A 23119-nucleotide genomic window follows, 5' to 3' on the forward strand; every position below is an offset into this window, starting at 1 on the left:
CAATGGGATAATTATATCACATAAAATTGTTGTCAGTTTAAAATCATCATGATTTAATTGGACGTATGGACTTTTTGGCAACGATTTTTAAATCATTCCTTACTGTTATAGGAATCATCATGCAAAGTCAAAATCATTATGACAATACTTGCTATCCACTGTAATGTACAGACACTAATTATAGGAATGCTTTGACGTTAGAAATGCCACAGTATCAAAAATTATTTTTTAGTAGCGAAGCTATCCATTCTACCACGTGTGTATGTTTGTCTGTATGTCGGTACTGATTTGCAGCGATATCTATAATACAAAGTAGAACAAGGTCTGTCTGTCTCTTTGTTTGTACCGAAGGATCTCGCTAACTGCTAAACCGATCGGGTTCTCCTTTACAGGGTAGTTTTTCATAGGTCCCGAGAAGGTTTATAACTATTTTCTTGGGGGGTGGGACACCCCCAACCCCCCCCCCCAAAAAAAAAATTCCTTTTTAAAACTAAAATAAAAACAGTTGGGTCGACAACCCTTCCCCCCCCCAAAAAAAAATCTCCCATTTAATTTTTAAAAAAAATTTCTTTCAAATCTAAAATACGAAGAATTAGGTTGATCAAACTTCTTGGGGAAATGCCCATAGAGGCTAGGGGCGAAGCACATCCCCAAAAGCTTCTATTGGTGGTAAGCATCCTTGTTTTAATATCAGGGGGGGAGGAATATTAGTATAACTCTCGTAATTAAAGTATTATAGTTAGTGTAGAATAATATAAAAATGCGAAAAGTGTAAAAAAAATATCACAAGACTTCACAAAACGAAGCAGGATTAAAGTTTGGAGGGTGATGGGGAGGGGTCGAGTCCCCCCCCCCCCCACGCTCCATTATTTATAATATACAATATTAATACAATAATTCGTTACATGGCATAATAGTTATTTATCACATTGTATTATAGACAGCTTTCCTCGAATATTAAAATTAAAAATTATGGATAATATTTTTGTTAGCTCTGAGGGGTTATAATTTTTTACATAATTATTTGTAGAAAATTGTCTGTAATACGATGCTGTACATGATTTTTCAGTATGGCTGATAACCAGTTCTAATCCAGCGGATATTAAACCTCTACCAATTATCCAAAAAGTCAAAACCGGTTTTTGGAAGTTCCTGAACACAAATCAACAATATAATAACTAGTAGTTTATTTAGAACTAGCGGGTACGCCACTAGATAGAGGCTTCTAGAGGCACTTTAAATGTTTTTTTCTATTTCAAATATATAACGGTGCTTGCTTACATGTGAAGACCGGAGCACCGAAAACCCCCCCCCCCCCGCTTAGTTTTGACAAAAATCAAAAATAAGGGGGGGGTAGTTTTTTAACCCCCCGCTTAGTTTTGACAAAAATCAAAAATAAGGGGGGGTAGTTTTTACCCCCCCCCCTTAATTTTGAAGAAAATCAAAAATAAGGGGGGGGGGGGGGTAGTTTTTTCACTGTACAACACGCCAGAAAGTTGAGTGAGGTAAATCAAGTAAATCCAGTATACCAGAGGGGAAACCTTATTACAGGGATATTCATGTTTTGGGGCATAATTTCCTTATTTATTTATTTATTTTAGTAATTGATGTATGCCTGAACAGAAAATAAGGAGGAGGGGGGCCAGTAAAAGGTTTTAATTTTGTGCGCCAAAACATGAATATCCCTGTAATAAGGTTTCCCCTCTGGTATACTAGATTTACTTAATTTACCTCACTCAACTTTCTGGCGTAATGTACAGTGAAAAAACTACCCCCCCCTTATTTTTGATTTTCTTCAAAATTAAGGGGGGGGTTTTGAACAAAAAGTCTTTGCCTTTCCCTGCACTTTTCCTCCTTGCTATTTTCCAGACATTAAAAAACTACCCCCCCCCCCATATTTTTGATTTTTGTCAAAACTAAGCGGGGGGGGGGGGGGGGTTCGGTGCTCCAGTCTACCACATGTAAGCAAGTACCTATATAACTTGAGAAATAATTTCTATGTTGCATCAAGTCTCTACGCAAAATTTTTCTCTTGAGAGGGTGGTGGTACCCTCCCCCAAAATAGTTATATACTTCCCAAGACCTATGAGAAGCTACCCTGTTAAGGAGAACCCGATCGTTTCAGCAGTTAGCGAGATCCTTCAATACAAACAAACACACAGACAAACATCCTGTTACTTTATTATATGGATATTATTGACTACCCCCCCCCCCCCAACAAAAAATAAGGGGAGGGGGAGGAGGAATAAATTTTGCAACATTAAATTGATAGAAGAATACATTTGTAAAAAAAAGATGCATAAGAGACTGACAGATGGACAGTTTTGAAGGAAAGTTTTAAAAAGTTCTTTAAAAAAACTAGTAATCATTCATAAGTTTTTCATAAGAAAAATCACCAAAATTTTCCAAAATGTCTCCAAAAATTTAAGAAATAGATAATAATAATAAACAGACAAAAAAAAAGCTTACTATTTTATATATTAGGATTCCTATAATTTTTAACTTTAATATCAGTGGAAACTTGTCTTTAATATGATGCAATAAATGACTTATACAAATTAGGAGATTTTTTGGAAAATTTTGGAGGATTTTTGTAACAATATTTTTATGATTTCAGAGATAATTGTTTTTTTAAAGACTTATCTTGGGAATAGTCCCAATCGTAGCGACGCCCCTTAAGGGGCGATTCGTTGTATTTTTAAAATGGCTTTTGATAGGTTATTTTAGGTTTGGTTATATTGGGTTAAATGATTGCCCCACAGGGTTAGAGTGCCCCACAGGGTTAGAGTCCCCCACAGGGGCTAGAAATAGGAGAAAAGCTATTGTGAACAAAAACGAAGAAATGCACCTTAAGGAGCATTGCCACGAAAGGGACTGTACCCCTTATCTTTTTGGGCTCATAAAAAAAGTAAAAATATTGTTGATTTGCCTTGGTAGTGGTGTCCAATAAAGCATATTTTCCCTCTTCACTTGTTTTATTTAGAACTTCAGTGGCAAGTATAGTGTAATCATTCTTCAAATATTCATGGCTCTTGGCTTCTTTTTCATGGCTAGCTTTTTCTTTTTCAAGACTGATCTCTCTCGTTGGGGCTGGCACTAAATAAAACAAAATTAGTTTTCAAGAAAACTGATGTCTTTTTTTTAGTTGAAAAAGGGGTTAAAGTCCCTTTCGTGGCAACGCCTCTTAAGGGGCGTTTCGTCGTATTTTCACATTAGTTTTTATAGGTTTGGTTAGTTTAGGTGATTGCCCCCCGCAGGGGCCAGAAAAAGGGAAACAGCTACCGTGAAAATATGACGAAACGCCCCTTAAAGAGGCGTTGCCACAAAAGGGACTATACCCGAAAAGTTTATTGTCCTTAATGGGTGTAGAATATAGGTGGATATCATCATTGAGGATGTACATTAATTTATCCGCCATTGTCTTATCCCTTTAGATCAGGGTTTCGGATCCGGATCCGCATATTTTTGAGTCCAAGGATCCGGATCCGGATCCTTGGACTCAAAAAAATGCGGGAAAAATGGAAAAATCTACCTAAATTTATATAAAATCTCAGACATTCTCTTGATAAGAGCCAATCTTTAAGGTTTAGGTTCAGACTTGAAAATTAAAAGTATTTTGACTTCGAATTAAAGAATAAAATTTTTTTGAAAAATTTTGTGATTTTATTTTTATTGTCAAGGATCCGGATCCGGATCCGCATACAATCAATGCGGATCCGAAACCCTGCTTTAGATCCCTGACACACTACATACCTGATTCATTAATATCTGGTATTTGAGATAATTTATATTTTAATAATTTCATTTCAGTTTCATCAGCTGTTGTTGTTTCATAAGCAGACACCACTGTAGCATCATAATTATCTTCAGTGGTCTCTCCCTTCCTCTCGTTAGTAGTTTTTTCAGCAATTCCCGCATTTTCAGTGGTGGCAGTGTCTGAGCACTTGGGATCGTTGGTGTTATCTTATTTTTTAGAAAGATTTTCGAAATTTTTATTATTTTTTAATGAAGAAAGGTGTAGGTACTAATCTTTATAATAAAGTAACAGGATGTTTGTTTGTTTGTACTGAAGGATCTCGAAAACCGATAAACCGATCGGGTTCTCCCTAACAGAGAAATCACAAAAAATCAACATTTTAAAATATTTTTGCTTTTATTTAGATACTTGAACGCAACAGACATGAAATAAAATACAAACTTTTAAAGTTCCACTAGAAGCCTCTAGGGGCGTAGCCGCTAGTGATAGAGAACTATTCGGATTAGGATAATTATCGACCAAACGGCTAATTAGATTATAATATAAAATACTATAATACAAAAAAATCTGGAATAGACATTACATAATAAGGCACAGTTAACTCGCAGCGCACTTAAATGCGCGATAAAATACTTATTTTACGCGTGTTTTCATCAGTCAAGCTTTCGTTCAGCCGTTTGGCAGCTACCAAGCTTTTAAGCCAACAAATGAGAGAGCACGTTTATAATGCTTCGGGTACAAGTGTCAATCACAATAAAATCCCTTTCTTTATTTATTAATAGCGGCTACGCTGCTAGCGGCCCTTGAGGTGGGGGTACAAGAAAGGGGGGGGGGTCGATTAAATATTGGGGTTACCTCTAGGGAGGATAGTAGTAACCTTCCCTTAAAATAGTTATAGACCTTCCCATGACCTATGACAAGCTACACTACAAAGGTAAACCTTATCGGTTCAGTGGTTAGCTGTATCCTTACCTCCGGTGGTAAGACAGACAGGCATCCTGTTACTTTTATATGTAAGGATTGAAAATCTTTTTCCCTTGTTGTAAACTTTTCAAATTTTCTTTGTCCATCAAATTTTCAGAATCAATTTTCTCTAGATTTGTTGAAACATCCTAGAAAAAAACAAATGTAGAATCAGGGAGGTAGAGAGGGGACATTAGGCTGTTTCTTACACTAGTCCCCAAAGTATTATAATAACGTTTTGTTTTATTTTGTTAGCTTATCAACTTTGGGGATTGGTTGGTTCATTAGGCTGAGAGACCAATCGTTTCAATCAATAATTGTAATCTACAGTAGGGATATTTATGTTTATCATCATTGGAGATGTACATAAATATATCATCAATAGTCCCTGTCTGTCTGTCTGTCTGTCTGCCTGCCTGCCTGCCTGCCTGTCTGTCTGTCTGTCTGTCTGTCTGTCTGTCTGTCTGTCTGTCTGTCTGTCTGCCTGCCTGCCTGCCTGCCTGCCTGCCTGCCTGCCTGCCTGTCTGTCTGTCTGTCTGTCTGTCTGTCTGTCTGTCTGTCTGTCTGTCTGTCTGTCTGTCTGTCTGTCTGTCTGTCTGTCTGTCTGTCTGTCTGTCTGTCTGTCTGTCTGTCTGTCTGTCTGTCTGTCTGTCTGTCTGTCTGCCTGCCTGCCTGCCTGCCTGCCTGCCTGCCTGCCTGCCTGTCTGTCTGTCTGTCTGTCTGTCTGTCTGTCTGTCTGTCTGTCTGTCTGTCTGTCTGTCTGTCTGTCTGTCTGTCTGTCTGTCTGTCTGTCTGTCTGTCTGTCTGTCTGTCTGTCTGTCTGTCTGTCTGTCTGTCTGTCTGTCTGTCTATCTAAATATCTATCTCTTACCACAAATTTTGTACCAGCCGCCTGTAGCTGGCAGCTGCCGGCATTGGCCGCTTCAACTGCCGCCGACACCTCGGGTATAACAAGCCCAAGTTTGTACAAAGGTTTCCTTAGCAGGGTAAAACTTTTATTTCTTGTCAAAATTTTTGAGGTAGATTTTCTTGTTGCGTTGGCCCCTGATTAATTAGGTGATGGGAAAAGTCAATGGGATTTAGTTGAGTGTATTTTTTTAGTTAATAGCATAACAGTTTTTTTTTATAAACCACGGATATAAAATGTACAATTGTAAGATTAAACATCTTTAAATTCGTAGAAAACTGGATAAAATACGGACATAGTTTTTTTCATATGGATGAGAACCGGTTCCAATCCATAGAATATTAATCGGTTTCAAATGAATACAATAAATTAAATATACATTTGGTTCCATTGACTTATCCATCCATGCCTGTTTGATTCATTGAAGGTCCATGAATATTTGATTGATCGATTGAATGTCCATGAATATTTGATTGGTTGATTGAATGTTTAAGATTATTTGATTGATTAATTGAAGGTCCGTGATCATTTGATTGATTGATTGAAGGTCCATGAACACTTGATTGATTGATTGTGGGTGTGGAAGATATTTTAGTGGATGCCGACCTGACTGGGGGTAATGGGGGCGGGGCACGCTTCCCCCCTGGAACCTATCAACAGAATATAATTTAGATCATCATGTTGGAAACACAAAAACATGCATTTTTTTAAAAGCTGCTTCGGTCTATATTGACTACCAGAGGAAGGGAGGGGACATTGGACTATAAATTATACTTTGGTAGGTTTTGACCACATTATCTTATTTGGATTTTTTTTACATACTTCAACCAATAATCTTAATCTACAGAAGGGATAATTTTGTTAATAATCATTTGGGATAAATTTATATTTATTTTGCATTGTCTTATCCCTTGACATTTTTAGAAGATAACTAAAACAACTAGGTTTATGTTAAAAATAGTCAAATGGCCGAAATAATTTAATTAAGGTTTACATCAGTTTTATGTAAAAGAAATATAAAATAATGTATTTCTGCCTTTTGTAGCATTTAGTGGTATGTTACAGTTTTTTTTTATTGAATTAAGAATTTTATGTCAATAATTTTTAATATTTGGCCAACACAGATTAGGAATTATTGAGTAGCTTTGTAACTAATAATGACTGTACCTCCGTCTTAGATGACACTTCATTCTTATCCTCCTTGACAAAGAGAATCTTCATCTCTCCCTCCTTCTCCCCAGATGGGGAAGGGGGCGTGAGAGGTGGGGGAGAAGTAGTTGGTAATGGGGGAGGGGATGGAGATCTGACACCACCCCAGGAATCTCTATTCCCTCCCCCGGATAAGATTCTTGGCAGAGTATAATCAGAGGCTGGTAATGCCATGCTGGGTTTGTGGGTAAGAATTTCATCAGATGATTTTACTGGTTGGCCAGCTGATTGATCAGCTGATTCAGTTGTCCTAGAAGAATCTGCTAAATCATAAGATGTCAACTGTGAAGCCACTGACGATGACTTGGGTATGGATGTTGATGCTAAAGAGCTATCTAGAATTGAGGATGTGGAAGGGGACTTGGGCAGGAGAACAGCTGAGGTTGAAATATCAGAGATTTGAGTATCTTGCATGCTGAAAGTTGTGGAGGAATGATCAACTTTTGATTTAGGCAAGGAAGATAAACCAACAAAGGATGAAGTTGGAATTGTTGGTCTGGATGAAAATGAAGAAGTGTGAGAAGAGTTATCTGAAAAGAACGTTGACATTCTATTGGGTCCAGTAGTGAAACTACTCAAGGATTTGGCATCCTCAGTTGTTATGGCTGGTTTACTTATGTCTAGTTCTTTATTGATAAGTTTAGTTTCATTTAAAATTACTTTATTGTGGTCTTTTATAGATTCAGACTCATCTTTAAGCATTTTATGAGAAGATTGAGCAATAGAGTTCAAAGAGTTTTGAGAATCCAGTGCAGTGACTTTATTATCCAACAGATTTGGAATGATTGAAGCATCAGAAGGTGTTACTGAGGCAGTAGATGTTAATCGCGGAGGTGGTGGAGGTATTGGACCTTTAGCCAAGGAAGCTGAATCCATTTTGACTGGTGTACAAGAGGCAGCAACAGAAGATACAACCCTAGTGGAATCAGAGACTGTGTCAGGGAGGACAGTGGATGAGCAAGACTGACTAGGGGTTGATATTGAGCTGGCAGTTTGTGGGGATGTGTTGGATAAGGATAAGGTTGGCTGTTCAAGGCGAGGTTCTGAGCTTACGGTCATTGGTGCTGTGTTATGAGGAACAGACTGCTTTACTAAGCTTGAGGTTTGTGAAGCTGTGGAAAAGGGAAAGGACTGAGCTGAGTTAAGTGTATGTGGGACAGGTGTTGGAGGAAGAGGAGGGGGTGCAGGTATAGAACTGGGGGGTAATGGAGTATTTGGAGGTACTGGAGTTGTTGCCTTAGAAACTGGCGGTGGAGGGGGAGGTACTCTTGGTCGTGTTAAAGATTTACATCGTCTCACTAAAAATAATAAAATTAAATGTTTTTAAATACTCAAAGAATGATGTAAATCTGGTTGTTAAAAGCTTAAACCAGAGCTAACTTAATCTCATGTTATTAATGCTTGGTTAGATTAAGGAAAGGCTTAGAGTAGGTAATATTGTAATACATAGGGTCCCCGATCACTGTCTGTCCATACATTAAAATCCCACGTATAGCTTAACATAAGAGCTGTCCCTACTGGTCCTACCCTGATTTTCATCAAACACTCTATATTCAAAGAAATTATTCCAAAGTGACTTGTAAGGAAAACTCACCTTTCTTATTATTAGTATTCTCTCTGGTAGCCTTGTTATGATTTGAAAAAGTGTTCGGTGTGGTAGAAGATGAATTTGATGATGTGGAGAAATTGCTTGAAAAACTGGAGAAAGCAGAATCATTTGTAACACTTCCATTACTAGAGTTTCATTATTTTCATAGTTTTATGCCATAAAGAAAGGGTTAAAAAGCCATTTTCTGAAACTGTGAATGCCTAGCCCATAGGAGCTAGGTTTGTAACCAATGGTAGCCAACATAACACAAAAAGCTACTTCTAATAAAACTATGTAAATTCCTTGAGGAAGATTCTCTGATGTGATAATTTTGAGATCTCAGCTGTCCTGCCACACTAGGACCATTGACACTAGAGTCTAAATAACATTAAATAGTACATCATAAAAATGAAACTTAAATTCTTCATACTTGCAGTACCCATTAGAAAACCAAAATGTGCAAATTATGCACAAAATTATTAAATATTCCTCCATTTGAGTTGGTTTTTTAAGACGGAAAGGTAACCTACATTAAAATCAATCAATTAAAAATTTTGCTGAATTATACAATAAAATTATCAAGATTTTAATTGATTGATTGAAACACAGACAATCCTTTTTGTCTAAAAAACCCAACTCTGTACCAGCAGTACTCATCATGTGCAAATGCCGCACACAATTATTAAAAATACCTTCATCCGTACTAACAGTACTTATTAGAGAATTAACATGCGCAAATGCCACACAAAATTTTTAATAATACCTTCATCCGTGCTACCAGTACTTGTTAGAGAGCCAGAGCTTTTTCTTCTTTTGATTAGGGGGGTTATTCCTCTCCTCCCCAAGCTCATTGTTTTTTCCTAGCAAATATTAGTATATTTAAATCTAATATTTATCCTGATTTGTCTGAGAAAATATTTTGTTTGTTATGTTGTATACTAGCGCCTTTGTCCCTAATGAGTCGACCTCTAGGGGCACTTGAGGAGTGCTGAGTTGAATCCCAAAACCCATTTTTTAAAATTTTAATAAAAAAACTTTTTTATTTTATCTTTTTTTTAATTATTTTTTTGGGGGGGTGAGGGGGTATTTTTTTTCTAGGGGTAATTTCTCTTTGGATGGAGGTGTTACTCTCCCAAAATAGTTTTAAATTTTCCTGGAACCTATGAGAAGCTATTTACCCTGTTAAGGAGAACCCGATCAGTTCAGCGGTTAGCGAGAACCTTCGGTACAAACAAACATACTGTTACTTTATCATAAGGATATTGAATATTGCAAGATCAATCTCATATATTTATGTTAGGTTCTCCCTTTTCTTAGCCTTATAAGAAGGTAAAAGGATCTCTGTCTATGTGTGTGTTACGAAGTATCTCTCTGACGACTGAACTGATATGGTTCTCCTTTTACAGGGTAGCTTCTCATAGGTCACAAAATCCCCCCCCCCAGATTTAAATTTTTTCTTCAAAACTACAATTTGTAGGGTGGTTCAATTCCCTCCCCCCTCCCCTAATGGGCCCCTAGAGGCCTCTAGGGGGCGTGACTGCTAGTAAAGGATCAAAGTAGGACAGCTGCCATACTCCAGCTAGAATTTGGGGACTTTAGTGAATTTTGATTAGATGATTCATTAAGTTCAGTGTTTAAACGTTGCAACCATTAATTTTAATCTACAGAAGGGGTAATTTTGTGCATCATTGGGGATATTAATCAATTTATCGGCCATTGTTTTATCCCTTAAGATCCCCGCATTACCTTGATGTCTTTGAATCTGTGCATCACACTTGCTGAACCTTGTGGCATCATGGGTCCTAGAAAAAACATAGGATATAGTCCCTTTCATGGCAACGCCTGTTAATGGCTGTTTCGTCGTATTTTTTGGTTTTTATAGGTTGTTTTAGGTTGGGTTAGGTTAAGTTGGGTTAGGTGATTGTCCCTCAGGGTTAGGTAATTGGCCCCGCAGAGTTAGAGCCCCCCCCCGCAGAGGCTAGAAATAGGGGAAACGCTACTGTGAATATATGATGAAACGCCCCTTAAGAGGCGTTGCCACGGAAACATTTTCTAAAGCAACTAGCGGATAAGCCACCACAGGCCTCTAGGGGCAATTGAAGAGGGTAAAGTTGAATTCAATAACCGAATTTTTAAAATTAAAGCTTTTAAAGGGGGGGGGGGATTATGGTGTGTGTGTGTATGTGTATTTGTGTGTGTGTATGTGTATATGTGTGTGTGAGTGTGTGTATGTATGTGTGTGTGTGTATACCTGGATTAATGATGCCAATATCCTGAAGAAAAGGATCACTATCAACTCTCAAGAATACTGGTCACTACACAGTGTGTGTGTGTGTGTGTGTGTGTGTGTGTGTATGTGTATGTGTATACCTGGATTAATGATGCCAAATTCTTGAAGAAAAGGATCACTATCAACTCTAAGAATACTGGTCCCTACACAGTATGGTGTGTGTGTGTGTGTGTGTGTATGTATGTGTGTGTGTATACCTGGATTAATGATGCCAATATCCTGAAGAAAAGGATCACTATCAACTCTGAGAATACTGGTCACTACACAGTATGATGTGTGTGTATACCTGGATTAATGATGCCAATATTCTGAAGAAAAGGATCACTATCAACTCTAAGAATACTGGTCACTACACAATATAGTATGTGTGTGTGTGTGTGTGTGTGTGTGTGTGTGTGTGTGTGTGTGTATACCTGGATTAATGATGCCAATATCCTGAATAAAAGGATCACTATCAACTCTAAGAATACTGGTCACTACACAGTATGATGTGTGTGTATGTGTGTATACCTGGATTAATGATGCCAATATCCTGAAGAAAAGGGTCACTATCAACTCTAAGAATACTGGTCACAACACAGTATGGTGTGTGTGTGTGTGTGTGTGTGTATGTGTATGTGTATACCTGGATTAATGATGCCAATATCCTGAAGAAAAGGGTCACTATCCACCCTAAGAATACTGGTCCCTACACAGTAATGTGTGTGTGTGTGTGTGTGTATGTGTGTGTGTGTGTGTGTATACCTGGATTAATGATGCCAATATCCTGAAGAAAAGGATCACTATCAACTCTAAGAATACTGGTCACAACACTTTCCATCAAATTCCTAGAAAAAAGAAACTTGAAATGGGCGTTACACATTCATATTTATACAGGAGGAATTACAGAGTTATTAGGTACCTATAATAATTTCTATTAATTTTTTTTTTTTTTTTGGGGGGGGGGGAAGGTTCATTGTTTCTAGGTGTGATTTCCTTGAGTGGTACCCTCCTTATTAGACAAATAGACAGACACACATCCTGTTACTATATTATAAGGATTAAACTTACATTTCAGTTCTAACAGTATGACCATTATATTTTTCAACTCCATAACTCGCGTTGCTATTGATCAAACTTGCTGCACAAGACTTCTCATTGGTCCTTACAAATCTGGCGGCCAATGGGATGTCATCTGAATTTTCGCGGGCTTTTTGGGTGGTGCGCAGTCCGTCATCAGTTACACGTGGCAGGTTGTTGGATTTTTCGCGCGTTTTCTGGTGCAGACTTTCTGAGGATTTATAGAGGGTTGAGGGTACTGTGGGTATGGAGACAGGAATGCCCGCCTTTGGGTACCTTAATACAAGCATGTTATTGACCCATAAGTAGTGCATTGGACATTGGACTGATTATTACACTAGTCCCAAAAGTTTTTTAAATAACGTTTCCTAATTTGTTGTTTTAAAAACTATGGAGACACTTTTTGAATTTTGATTGGTTGGTTTATCAAGTTGAGTGTCCAAACGCTTCAACCACTAATTATAATCTACAGAAGGGATGATTTTGTGTTTCATCATTGGGGATGTACATCAATTTATTAGCCATTTAGATTTAATCCCTGTAGATCCCTGATGCAAAGCAACTGTAACAAATAATATTTGTTTGAATTACTAATTCATAATAATATTATTTCAACACAAGAAGACGACATTTTATGTTACATAATTTAACGCGGCAATTGCACACCAATTATACCATGATTTGATTATTCCTCTAGATCCCTGGGTTCACTTACTTTGAGTAATTGCCGAATGGACAAGAAATGATAGCAGCAGCCCTACGGGCGTCAGATATTCTGATGGTACCATAGATGGACTCAGAGCTCAGCTCCTCAGGGTAGTTCAGCCCAGCTGGAGAGGATCTGAAATAAATAAAACCAATTGATACCTATGCATATAGGTTAGGAGGTCCAAGGACAAACGCAGGAGTCCCTAATACTAATACAGGAATGGACACTATTTTAGACTATTTTTTAGATTTTTTAATGCCTAACCCCATGCCCTTATTTGTACATTCATATCTTATATAAAGGGTGTTCCTAGAGAAACGCTTTACAAAACCCTTAATTATGCATAGAAAATAAACCAATAATTTGGAAAACCTGTTTTGGGACATTTAGGTATGTTTCAAATATTTGAAAGATGAATTTTTTCAACAAATTATGCCCTAAAAACCAGTTTTTCCAAAGGCCATATTTTTGAAAATTTATGAAATTAAAGGTTATACAAAAAAATGTGCATATTTATAATTTAAATTGTGCAGCTTGTATTAATAGTATAAAGGTTATGCAAACCGTTAGAATCGTCATAAGCTCTACTTTTGGATATTTCAGAACCATTCCTTTGCTACATGTAGTTTAGGTACTAACTACATGGTAAAATGTCCAACTTTTCCAAAACTTTTCAACCTTTTTCTCACATTTAGCGCCTAAACTACAAATAGCACAGAAATGATACTTATATTTCAAAAAACGAGATTTAAAAAAAAATCTAACAGTATGCATAACATTTTCTAATATAAACACAGGCCGCGCAACTTGAATTTTAAAAATGTACACATTTTTGCACACTCTTTAAACAGGACAAGGTCCATTAATCTTCAAAATTAGGCACTTTGGAAAAACCGGGTTTTACGGCATAGCTTTTTAAAAATCATGAAATATTTTTTTGTCAATTAAGAAAATGAGATATTGATTACTAACTTCTGCCAATGGTAAGTGGGTTAAAAAAGCAATACTATTACCTATATAAAAACACACTGTAGAATTACTTGGTGATTGCACCAGATGTTTTTGGACAATCAAATTCATGTAATGAGTTTGAAATCGATGGGACAATTCAACATGGCAAAACTAACAAAAAGAGCTATGCATTACGGAGAGACTGACCCTAAATATCAGAGAGGTAATTTTCTGAGGGGACATAGGGCTGTTAATTACACTAGTCCCCAAAGTCATATTATAATGTTTTCTTATACGTTGGCTTAACAACTTTGGGGACTTTATTGTATTTCATAAGTTGTTCATAGTTGAGAGTCAATCCGTTTTCAAAACTAATTGTAATCTATAGAAGGGGTAATTTTATGTATTATCATTAGGAATGTACATCAAATTATCAGCCATTGTCTTATCCCTTTAGATCCCTGTTAAACAATTCTTATACCTGTTCCATTTTTGGCTCTCTGTTCCTCCATTTTGCACCGCCATCCTTGTTTGACAGCTGCTATTCAAAATGGCGTCCTTCTGCCACGTGGGTGTAGCATAATCATTGGCTGGAGTTGCGTAGTCATTGGTGGATTTATCTATAGCTGCGTAGCCATTGGCGGATTTTTCTGGAGCTGCGTAGCCATTTGTGGATTTATCTAGCGGTGCGTAGCCATTGGCGGATTTATCTGCAGCTGCGTAGCCATTGGCGGATTTATCTAGAGTTGCGTATTCATTGGCGGATATTTGTGTAGCTGCGTAGTTACTTGATAAGTTGTTTGGTTCAGCATATATGCTAGACAGATCTTTAAACAATATTTGTCAAATTGATAATTCTTATATAAAAGTAACAGGATGCCCGTTTGTGTGTGTGTCTGTCTGCAGCGTAATATCTTGATAGCCGCAAGACTTCTTGGTTATAGTTATGGGTTCAGAGAAGGTTTTTAACTATTCTAAGGGAGGTTACCTTCAACCCCCCTCCCCCAAAAAATTTATCGCCCCTAGCAAAAAGTTCAGTTCAGTCGCGTCTCTCTTTTGGACTGTGGAGTCCAGAGAATACGGCCACCCTGCTCCTCCATGAATTCCTTTTTGTGGCAAGTGCTTCAGCTTCTCCCCATGTTAATTTCAAATTAAAGAGGTCCTTTTCAGTGCTCCGCCTCCAGGTCATTTTTGGTTGTCCCCGTTTACGTTTACCAGTGGTGGGGTTCCATTTTAAGCACTTTTTTGGAAACCTATTTTGTTCCATTCTGAGCACATGTCCTAGCCATCTTAGTCTTTTAAATTTCACTTCTGCTTCAATACTATTGCACTTGGTCTTAGCATACAGCTCAATGTTTGATATTTTGTTTGGCCAGAATATTTTGCAAATTCTTCTTAGGCAGCTATTGTGAAATGCATTAAGTTGATTTGTTTCAGTTTTCACAGTTCTCCAGCATTCAGCTCCATAAAGAAGAACTGATTTTACATTACTGTTGTAAAGTCTGATTTTTGTTTTCAGAGCAAGTTTCTTTGAATTCCAAACGTTGTGTAGACTGTTGAAAGCAACCCTAGCCTTATCAATCCTGGTTTTAATATCAGCTTTTGAGCCATTTTCACTGCTGATAACACTCCCCAAATAGGTGAAATTGTTGCTTTGTTTCAATTGTTCACCATTTATTGTTATAGTTTGATCAGGGTTTGTAGGTATATTCATAATTTCAGTCTTCTTGACATTAACAAAGAGCCCGACTTGTCCTGCGTATTTGACTAGTCTATCTGTCTTAGCTTGTAGATGTTTAATTGTTTCTGAAATCAGTGCCAGATCATCAGCAAAGTCCAGATCTTCTAGGTGTCCTAGTATGCCCAGCTGGAGACCACGTTTTTTGTCCTCTGTGGTTTTCTTCATCACCCAGTCAATGACCAATATAAATAGAATAGGTGATAAAATGCATCCCTGTCTAACTCCAGTGCTTATTTTAAAGAAATCAGATGTCTTATTGTTTCCAACTGAAACACAGGCTTGGAAGTTGTCATAAAATTTAGTTATCATAATTATCATCTTTTCAGGTATACCATAACTTCTTAGTATTTTCCAGAGTGTTTGTCTGTGTATGGAGTCAAAGGCCTTAGAGAAATCAACAAAATTTACATGGAGTGGCTTGTTAAATTCAACACATTGTTCAATAACTGTCCTAAGGGTGAAAATTTGGTCAACACAGCCTCTTCCAGCACGGAACCCAGCTTGTTCTTCTCTTAGTTTATTGTCAATTTTCTCATCAATTCTGTTTAAAATAACTTTACATAGGACCTTGCTTGGGATAGAAAGCAGCATAATTCCTCTCCAATTATCACAATTGTTCAAATCTCCCTTCTTAGGTAGTTTTATGATTATATCTTTAGACCAGTCAGTTGGTATCTTTTCTTGTCTCCAAATTTTATCAAAGAGATCAGTCAGAGTCCTAGCAGAAAGATCTATGTCTGCCTTAAGCATTTCAGCAGTTATCAAGTCAGGTCCAGGTGCTTTGTCGTTCTTTAGACTATGTATAGCAGCTTTAACTTCTTGAATAGTTGGTGGTCTTGTGTCTATGTCTATTTCATGTCCTGGTTCTGGTTCAGCAGTAATTTCAGGTTCAGGTCTGTTCAACACTTCTTCAAAATGCGATTTCCACCTTTCAGCAACTTCTTTTTCTGTAGTGAGTAATTTACCATCTTTAGCCTTGATAGTTTCACCACTCTTTTTGTTATATTTCCCACTTAATTGCTTGGTTATGTTGTATACTGTTTTCATGTTACCGAAGTCAGCTGCTCTCTGGGCCTTTTCAGCCAGATTGTCAATGTAATCTCTCTTGTCTTTCCTTGTGCGCTTTTTGACTTCTTTGTCTTTAGCAGTATATTCAGCTCTTAAATTGCCCATGTCAGCCAAATGTTGAGCATTATGAATTTTGTTTTTAAGATTCTTTCTCTCTTCTATTTTGTTCCATGTTTCTTCAGAGATCCAGTCCTTTTTCTCTGGTTTCTTGTGTCCTAGGATTTCCTTAGCAGTAGATTGAAAGTTTTCTTTAATTGAAGTCCAAGTGATCTCAGTCTCGTCATTTAGGTCCTCTAAGACTTGAAATCTATTTCTGAGTTTTAAGACAAATTCATTCTTTATCACTGGGTCCTTTAATCTTGAAGAATCATATTGTCTGCCAATCTCACTCTTTTTATCATGGCCAGTACGCTTCAGCTTTAATTTAATCTTACTGACAACTAGTTCATGGTCACTGAATATGTCGGCTCCTCTATAGCTCCTACAGTCTTGCATTGATTTGACCCATTTTCTATTGATCATAATATGGTCAATCATGTTTCTTGTTTGTCCATCAGGTGTTGTCCAGGTATATTTGTGAATGTTTTTGTGTTGGAATAATGTACCTCCTACGACCATATCATTATTTAAACAGAATTCAAGTAAAAGTTCTCCATTTTCATTTCTTGTACCTATGCCAAAGTGTCCCATTGCATTTTCCACTCCAGTCCTGTCAGTTCCTACTTTAGCATTCATATCTCCAAGAACTAGACACATGTCATGTTTGGGTACTGAGTTTCTGATTGATTGCAGTTGATCATAAAACTCTTGTTTTACTTCTTCACTTTTGTCATTTGTTGGGGCATAGCATTGGATGAGGGTCAACTTGCAGTGCCTTGATTGGAATCTAGCCTTAATTATTCTGTCTGATATAGGTTTCCAGTCTATTAGTGAATTGACATGTCGTTTTTGGATAATTATAGCAACCCCATACATATGTTGACTTTCATGACCAGAATAAAGTATTAGGTGGCCATCTTTGGTTGTGGTTTGTCCTTGTCCTGTCCATCTACATTCTGCAATTCCAAGTATTCCGATATTGTAACTTGTCATTTCTTTAACTACTTGGGCTGTTTTAGTTGACTCATACATTGTTCTAACATTCCAGGTTCCTATCTTACAGCTTTGCTTAGAACTTATTGGTCCTGTCATCAAGTTGATAGCTTCCTTTCGGGTTTCACCATCATCTTTCATATTCTCAGTAAACTGAGCATCAGTTCCAACAGTTCTTGTTTCATGCACACCTCTGGCTGTGTTAAAGCCATAAGTGTTTGAGGTTTTGTGGGTGGTTTCTGTAACTGTGATGATTTTTACAGGTAGGATAGTTAGTCCTACGCAAACCTTTCATATCCCTGGAAGGAAGGGTGACTGGTAAGGGGAGGGACGTCAATATCCCCCAGTACTTCAAGAAGTACCTCCTGCCCTGCCCTAGCAAAAAAAAAAAAAAAAAAAAAAAAAAAAAAAAAAAAAAAAAAAATACTTACATTTCCCCACTTTTATTAAACTTTTTCTTTTTAAAACTAAAATGATTAAAAATTTGACGATTCCTTGAGTTAAATCTGTCATTTTCTAAATATTTACATTTCTACCTAAAAGAAACAAAGATGACAACATCCATAAAAGCTCGTAAACGGTATGACAAAAGAACATTTAAAAATTGTAAGTAAATGTGTTACAAAACTGCTTAGTGCATACTTACTTTTTTAGGACTTGATGCTACGTTTTTTACATTTTACCTTGTTGTATTAGGAATCAGTATTCCAAAAATCAGATGAGTTAAATACTTAAAATGTTAAAATGAACATGTTTTAAATGGACGTACGGACTTTATGACCGATAATAAAGTTACTACGCTTTCTAAATCTGTTATAGGAATCAACATGCAAAATTTTAAATCAATAAGACAATTCTAACATATAGACCTTTATGTGCGTATTTTAAAGTCGTATTTCTAAATGATCCACGTTTACTTGAAGAAAATTCCCCCCTCCCCCCATAATAAAAAAATTACCTCAAGTTTAAAATTATATACATTTTCACATCAAAGTCTGAAAAAACAGAGTTTATAATTAAAGGATTAATAATTCAATTTTCAAATCTAAATTTTTAACTATAATTGTTTGTTAGGGCGTAGATTGGATATGTAAAAGGAGGGAGGGAACAATGGACTGTAAATTATACTGGTACCCAAAGTTTTATAACCCTTCATTATTACTTTATAAACTTTGGGTACTCTTATTGAATTTCAATTGGTTGGTTTCAAAATAGTACCTAGTGTCTAAAAAGTACCCAAAGTTTTATAACCCAATATATTATAACTTCAAAAACTTTGGGTACTCTTATTGAATTTTTGATTGGTTGGTTTCAAAATAATAGTGTCTAAATAGTACCCAAAGTTTTAAAACCCCATGCTATTACTTTAAAAACTTTGGGTACTCTAATAGAATTTTGATAGGTTTGTTTCAAAATAGTTGTTTTAGAACCCAAAGTTTTAGAATCCCATTGAATTATGATCCATGGATCTTGAGGGAAAAGACAATTGAAGATAACAAATTTAGGTAAAAAAAAAATTGTAGAAAATAGGAACCGGTTCTCATCCATACGAAAAAAACTATGTCTAGCATCGTATTATATCCAGCTTTCTACGAATATAAAAATGTACAATCATAAAATTAAAACCAGTTTTTTAGCCGGTGCCTTCGGCACCTCGGGGCTAAAAAAACTAGTTTTAATCTTATAATTGTACATTATATATCCGCGAAAACCTGTTTATAAAACAATGCGAGAAATAACTAAGCTTGTACAGCCCATTTAACATACAATGGTACCCAAAGTTTTATAATTACGTTATCTTATTCGTCCGCTCTAAATCTTTGGGTACTTTTGATGAAAACGGGTATGGCATAACACCCAGGAATCTAAAGGGATAAGAAAATGTCCGATAAGTTTATGTACATACACAAACTTACCCCTTCTGTAGATTACAATTATTTGTTGAATTGTTTGGACAGTGACACTCAAGTTAATAAACCAACCAATCAAAATTCAATAGAAGTCCCCAACGTTATTTTAAAACTTTGGGGACTATTGTAATATACAGCCCAATGTCCCCTCCCTCTCTCATATAATTATCCCGTTCATAAATTTTAATAAAAATTTACAATGATATACAATACATATATAAAATTAAAAATAATAAGCTTTAAATTTCTACTACAATTATAAAAAAGCTCAAATATTAACCTAATAAATTTTTTAACATTAAAAATGAAAACAAATAATATAATATATAAAATGAGCAAAAAAGATGAGTAATCCTAGAGTCATGTTATTTTTTTTTCAACAAGTTTTAATTTTTACAAATTTTTGGTTAGAAAATTTAGTAATACATTTTCCAGTATTGCTTCGAAACCGATTAATATCCGTAGGATTTGAACCGGTTCTCAGCCAAACTGAAAAATTATGTCTAGCATCTAGTATTATATCCAGATTGCTACGGATATAAAAATATACAATCATAAGATTTTTTAGCCAGTGCCTTAGGCATCTCGAGGCTAAAAAAATGGTTTTAATCTTGTAATCTTACATTTTATATCCGCTGTTTATAATACGATGCGAGAAATAACTATAATATAATATATACAGATCTAAAATATTTTTTTTAAGGAGGGTTGAGGGGGGGGGAGGAGATTTATCTTATCTAAAATATGTATACAGGCATTTTACGGGACCAGAACAGGGATGTTGCATTAGTCCCCAAAGTTTTATAATAACGATTTCTTTTTCATTGGCTAATAACTTTCGGAACTTGGTTCATTAAGTGAAAAGTGTCCAAACGTTTAAACCACTACAGAAGGAGTAATTTTGTGTTTCATCATTGGTGATGTACATCAATTTATCGGCCATTGTCTTATCCCTTTATATGAGACAATGAATGACAAATCGATGAACATTATGATAAACAAAATTAACCCTTCTGTAGCCTAAATTTGTTGGTGGAAAAGTTTGGACTCTACCATTAAGTACCCAAAAATAGTACTTAATGTTTTTAAGAAGTATAATGTAAAGACTAATGACCCCTCCCTACAATTTATTTTAAATTGAATTTGTAACCCCCCCCCCTCCTCTTCCCCCCACCCATAAATAATAAAATTCTAATTTAAAAGAAAGGCTACGTTATATGTAATTCGTAATATCAAGAACCTTTTTCTGGTGTTCATTCGAATCCGGTGGATAGGAACCGGTTCTCATCCATACGAAAAAACTATGTCTAGAATCATATTATATCCAGCTTTCTACGAATATAAAAATGTACAATCATAAGATTAAAACCAGTTTTTAGCCCGTCCCTTCGGCGCCTAGGGGCTAAAAAGACTGGTTTTAATCTTATAATTGTACATTCTATATCCGCGGAAAGCTGTTTATAATACGATGCGAGAAATAACTATTCCAGTATGGCTTTGAAACCGATTAATATCCGATGGATTAGAACCGGTTTTCAGCCATACTGAAAAATCGTGTATAGCATCGTATTACAGACAATTTTCCATTAATTTTAAAATAAAAATTCATAAAATTAGTTACAGTTTTGTTAGCCCAGGCCTTCGGCCCCTTGGGGCTAAAAAACTGGCCTTAATCTTTTATTTTTTTACTTTAATATCCGCGGAAAGCAGTCTATAATACGATGCGATAAATAACTTTTCTTTTAATTACAATAAACGCCTCTCTTTAAGATTAATCTAATATGTCACGAGTATAAATATTAAATAATGAGATAAAACAACTAAAATTAGACTAATATATAATATATATATAAATTAATATTAAATAATATACTATTTAATGATACAGGGCGCCCCAAGTAAAATGTTTATTTTTAAACGCTTATTACTCCCTTATATAAAGTAGTAAGCTTTTTTGTCTGTAGTAAAGGCTCTTGCTAACTGCTTAACTGTTATGGTTCTCCTTTACAGTAAAGCTTCTTATAGGTTCAGAGAAGGATTTATAAGGAGGGTATAACTCCACCCCCCCCTTACCTATAATGCCCCTAGAGGCTTCTAGGGGGCGTACGTAAAATAAAGTAATTCGTAGTCTACTTACGATAAAAATTTACGATTAAAAATCCGCAAAATATCAAAACAAAAAATCTACGAGGTATTTGAAAAACAGGTAGAATTGATTTAAAGGGGAAAAAAGTCTGATCGCCCATATTTAAGACTAGCTAAAACACGAATGGAAGAAATAAACGTATGAAAAAAAATGTTAAACTTGGGACGCCCTGAAGATAAAAACAATTTGGGTATAGTCCCTTTCGTGGCAACGCACCTTAAACTGTTTTTAAACTATTTTTGAATGGGGGGTCAAAAATATACTAGGACACCTATAGAATCAGACTGCAGAGCACAAATTTGAATTAAGTCCCCAATAAACTTTTTTTGGGGGATTTAAAAATTAATTTTTACTGTTGCTCTGGTCATTTTTACCAGATCAAAGGGTCTTTTTTTACTTCGTGTAATATTGTAACTTAGTGAACAATTTTATATAATTCACTTTATACTGATACAATAAAAAAAACATTACTCTGTTCAATGGAAATAATTTTTTTTCTAAAACAATCAATTTCATTGAAAAATCTGACATAATACAATAAAAAACATAATGCTGAATTTAAACCAATTAGAAATTAGAATTTCCGAAAGAGTGTTTTCACAAAGTGACTTATTTCAAACGTAATTAAATAATTTTATTTAATAAAAATGAAAAGAATGAAAACCCTACTCATAAAAGATACATACTTTTTAAAAATATTTTTAAAAATATGTTTGAATAATCTTATTTTATATCATATTTGTATATGTGACAAAAATAAATTTGTTGTATTGCATAAACATTTGTTGTCATCTTAATTTATTTAACCCTTTACAGCCAATTTTCATGTGTTTTAATGTATAATAAACATGAAACATTTTTATGTTAATTCATTGATATATTGTAAAGAATTAATTTTTAATTAGTATTGATAGATAAAATCAAAAGACCTAACTTTACTGTATACTAGCATACAATATTTACGAAGCAAGACACTCTAAAAGCTGAGTATTTTACCTACAAAGGGAAGAAACATCACGATTCAGTAAAAATTATTTAATCCATAGTAAAAAATAAACTTTAAAATCCTAATAAAAGTTGATGTGGGCAATTGTTCTCATTTTTGGCTTTGCAGTATGATTCTACAGATGTCAAAGTATATTTTTAATATACCTTTTAAAAATAGTTTAAAAACAGTTTAAGGGGCGATTCGTCGTATTTTAAAAATGGCTTTTGATAGGTTATTTTCAGTTAAGTAAGGTTATATTGGGTTAGGTGATTGCCCCGAAGGGTCAGTGCCCCCCCGCAGGGGCTAGAAATAGGAAAGAAAATACTGTGAAAATGCGAAGAAACGCCCTTTAAGGGGCGTTGCCACGAAAGGGACTATAGCCAACAATTTTAACTAAGATATGACTACAATTTAATTCAAGATCACAATTATAAATCTAATAAAAAAAAAAACTATATTCAAATGGTTTACATAAAGGGAGGAGTAGGTTGCGCTAAAAATCCGTAAAGGTGTGAGTTGTAAGGCTTAAAAATAGTAGAAGAAAGCTAATAATCACAAAATATGGGTATTTTTTATTGAAAAGGACTATAGACAAATTCTTTTTAAAAAGTTAACATAAATTTTCTATCGTTCTACTACTGTTTTTAACTTAAAACTTACAACCTTTACGGATTTTTAGCTTAACCTACCTCCCCACTATAACTTGGCGTTAATATTATTTTGTTTTCTCTTATAATAACT

General features: G+C 35.5%; 1 protein-coding gene across 1 annotated transcript; it reads right to left on the bottom strand.

Annotated features, from left to right (window-relative positions):
- Positions 1-489: 489 nt before the first annotated feature.
- LOC145307124 (uncharacterized) lies at positions 490-18332 on the bottom strand. The gene is made up of 17 exons (XM_080149478.1): positions 18293-18332; positions 17829-17870; positions 13915-14260; positions 12489-12614; positions 11765-12049; positions 11459-11541; positions 10171-10226; positions 9188-9284; positions 8727-8802; positions 8431-8570; positions 6795-8134; positions 6037-6277; positions 5592-5764; positions 4794-4869; positions 3754-3963; positions 2930-3096; positions 490-1152 (listed from the first exon to the last, which is right to left on the bottom strand). The coding sequence occupies exons 2-17, from the start codon at positions 17845-17847 to the stop codon at positions 1111-1113; spliced, it is 3477 nt and encodes a 1158-aa protein (XP_080005604.1). The 5' UTR covers positions 17848-17870; positions 18293-18332; the 3' UTR covers positions 490-1110.
- Positions 18333-23119: the final 4787 nt, after the last annotated feature.

Source organism: Acartia tonsa, chromosome 15, assembly GCF_053477335.1.
Source record: "Acartia tonsa isolate MP-2025a chromosome 15, ASM5347733v1, whole genome shotgun sequence".
NCBI classification, from domain to species: Eukaryota; Metazoa; Arthropoda; class Copepoda; order Calanoida; family Acartiidae; genus Acartia; species Acartia tonsa.

What these genes read in the sequence shown, in the direction of transcription:
- LOC145307124 (XM_080149478.1), bottom strand. An exon ending in AAGTGTCATCTAAGACGGAG is followed by an intron (nt 6,278 to 6,794) that starts GTACAGTCATTA and finishes TTCTGTTGATAG; the next exon opens with GTTCCAGGGGGGAAGCGTGC. An exon ending in TATTGGACACCACTACCAAG is followed by an intron (nt 1,153 to 2,929) that starts GCAAATCAACAA and finishes ATTTGTGTTCAG; the next exon opens with GAACTTCCAAAAACCGGTTT.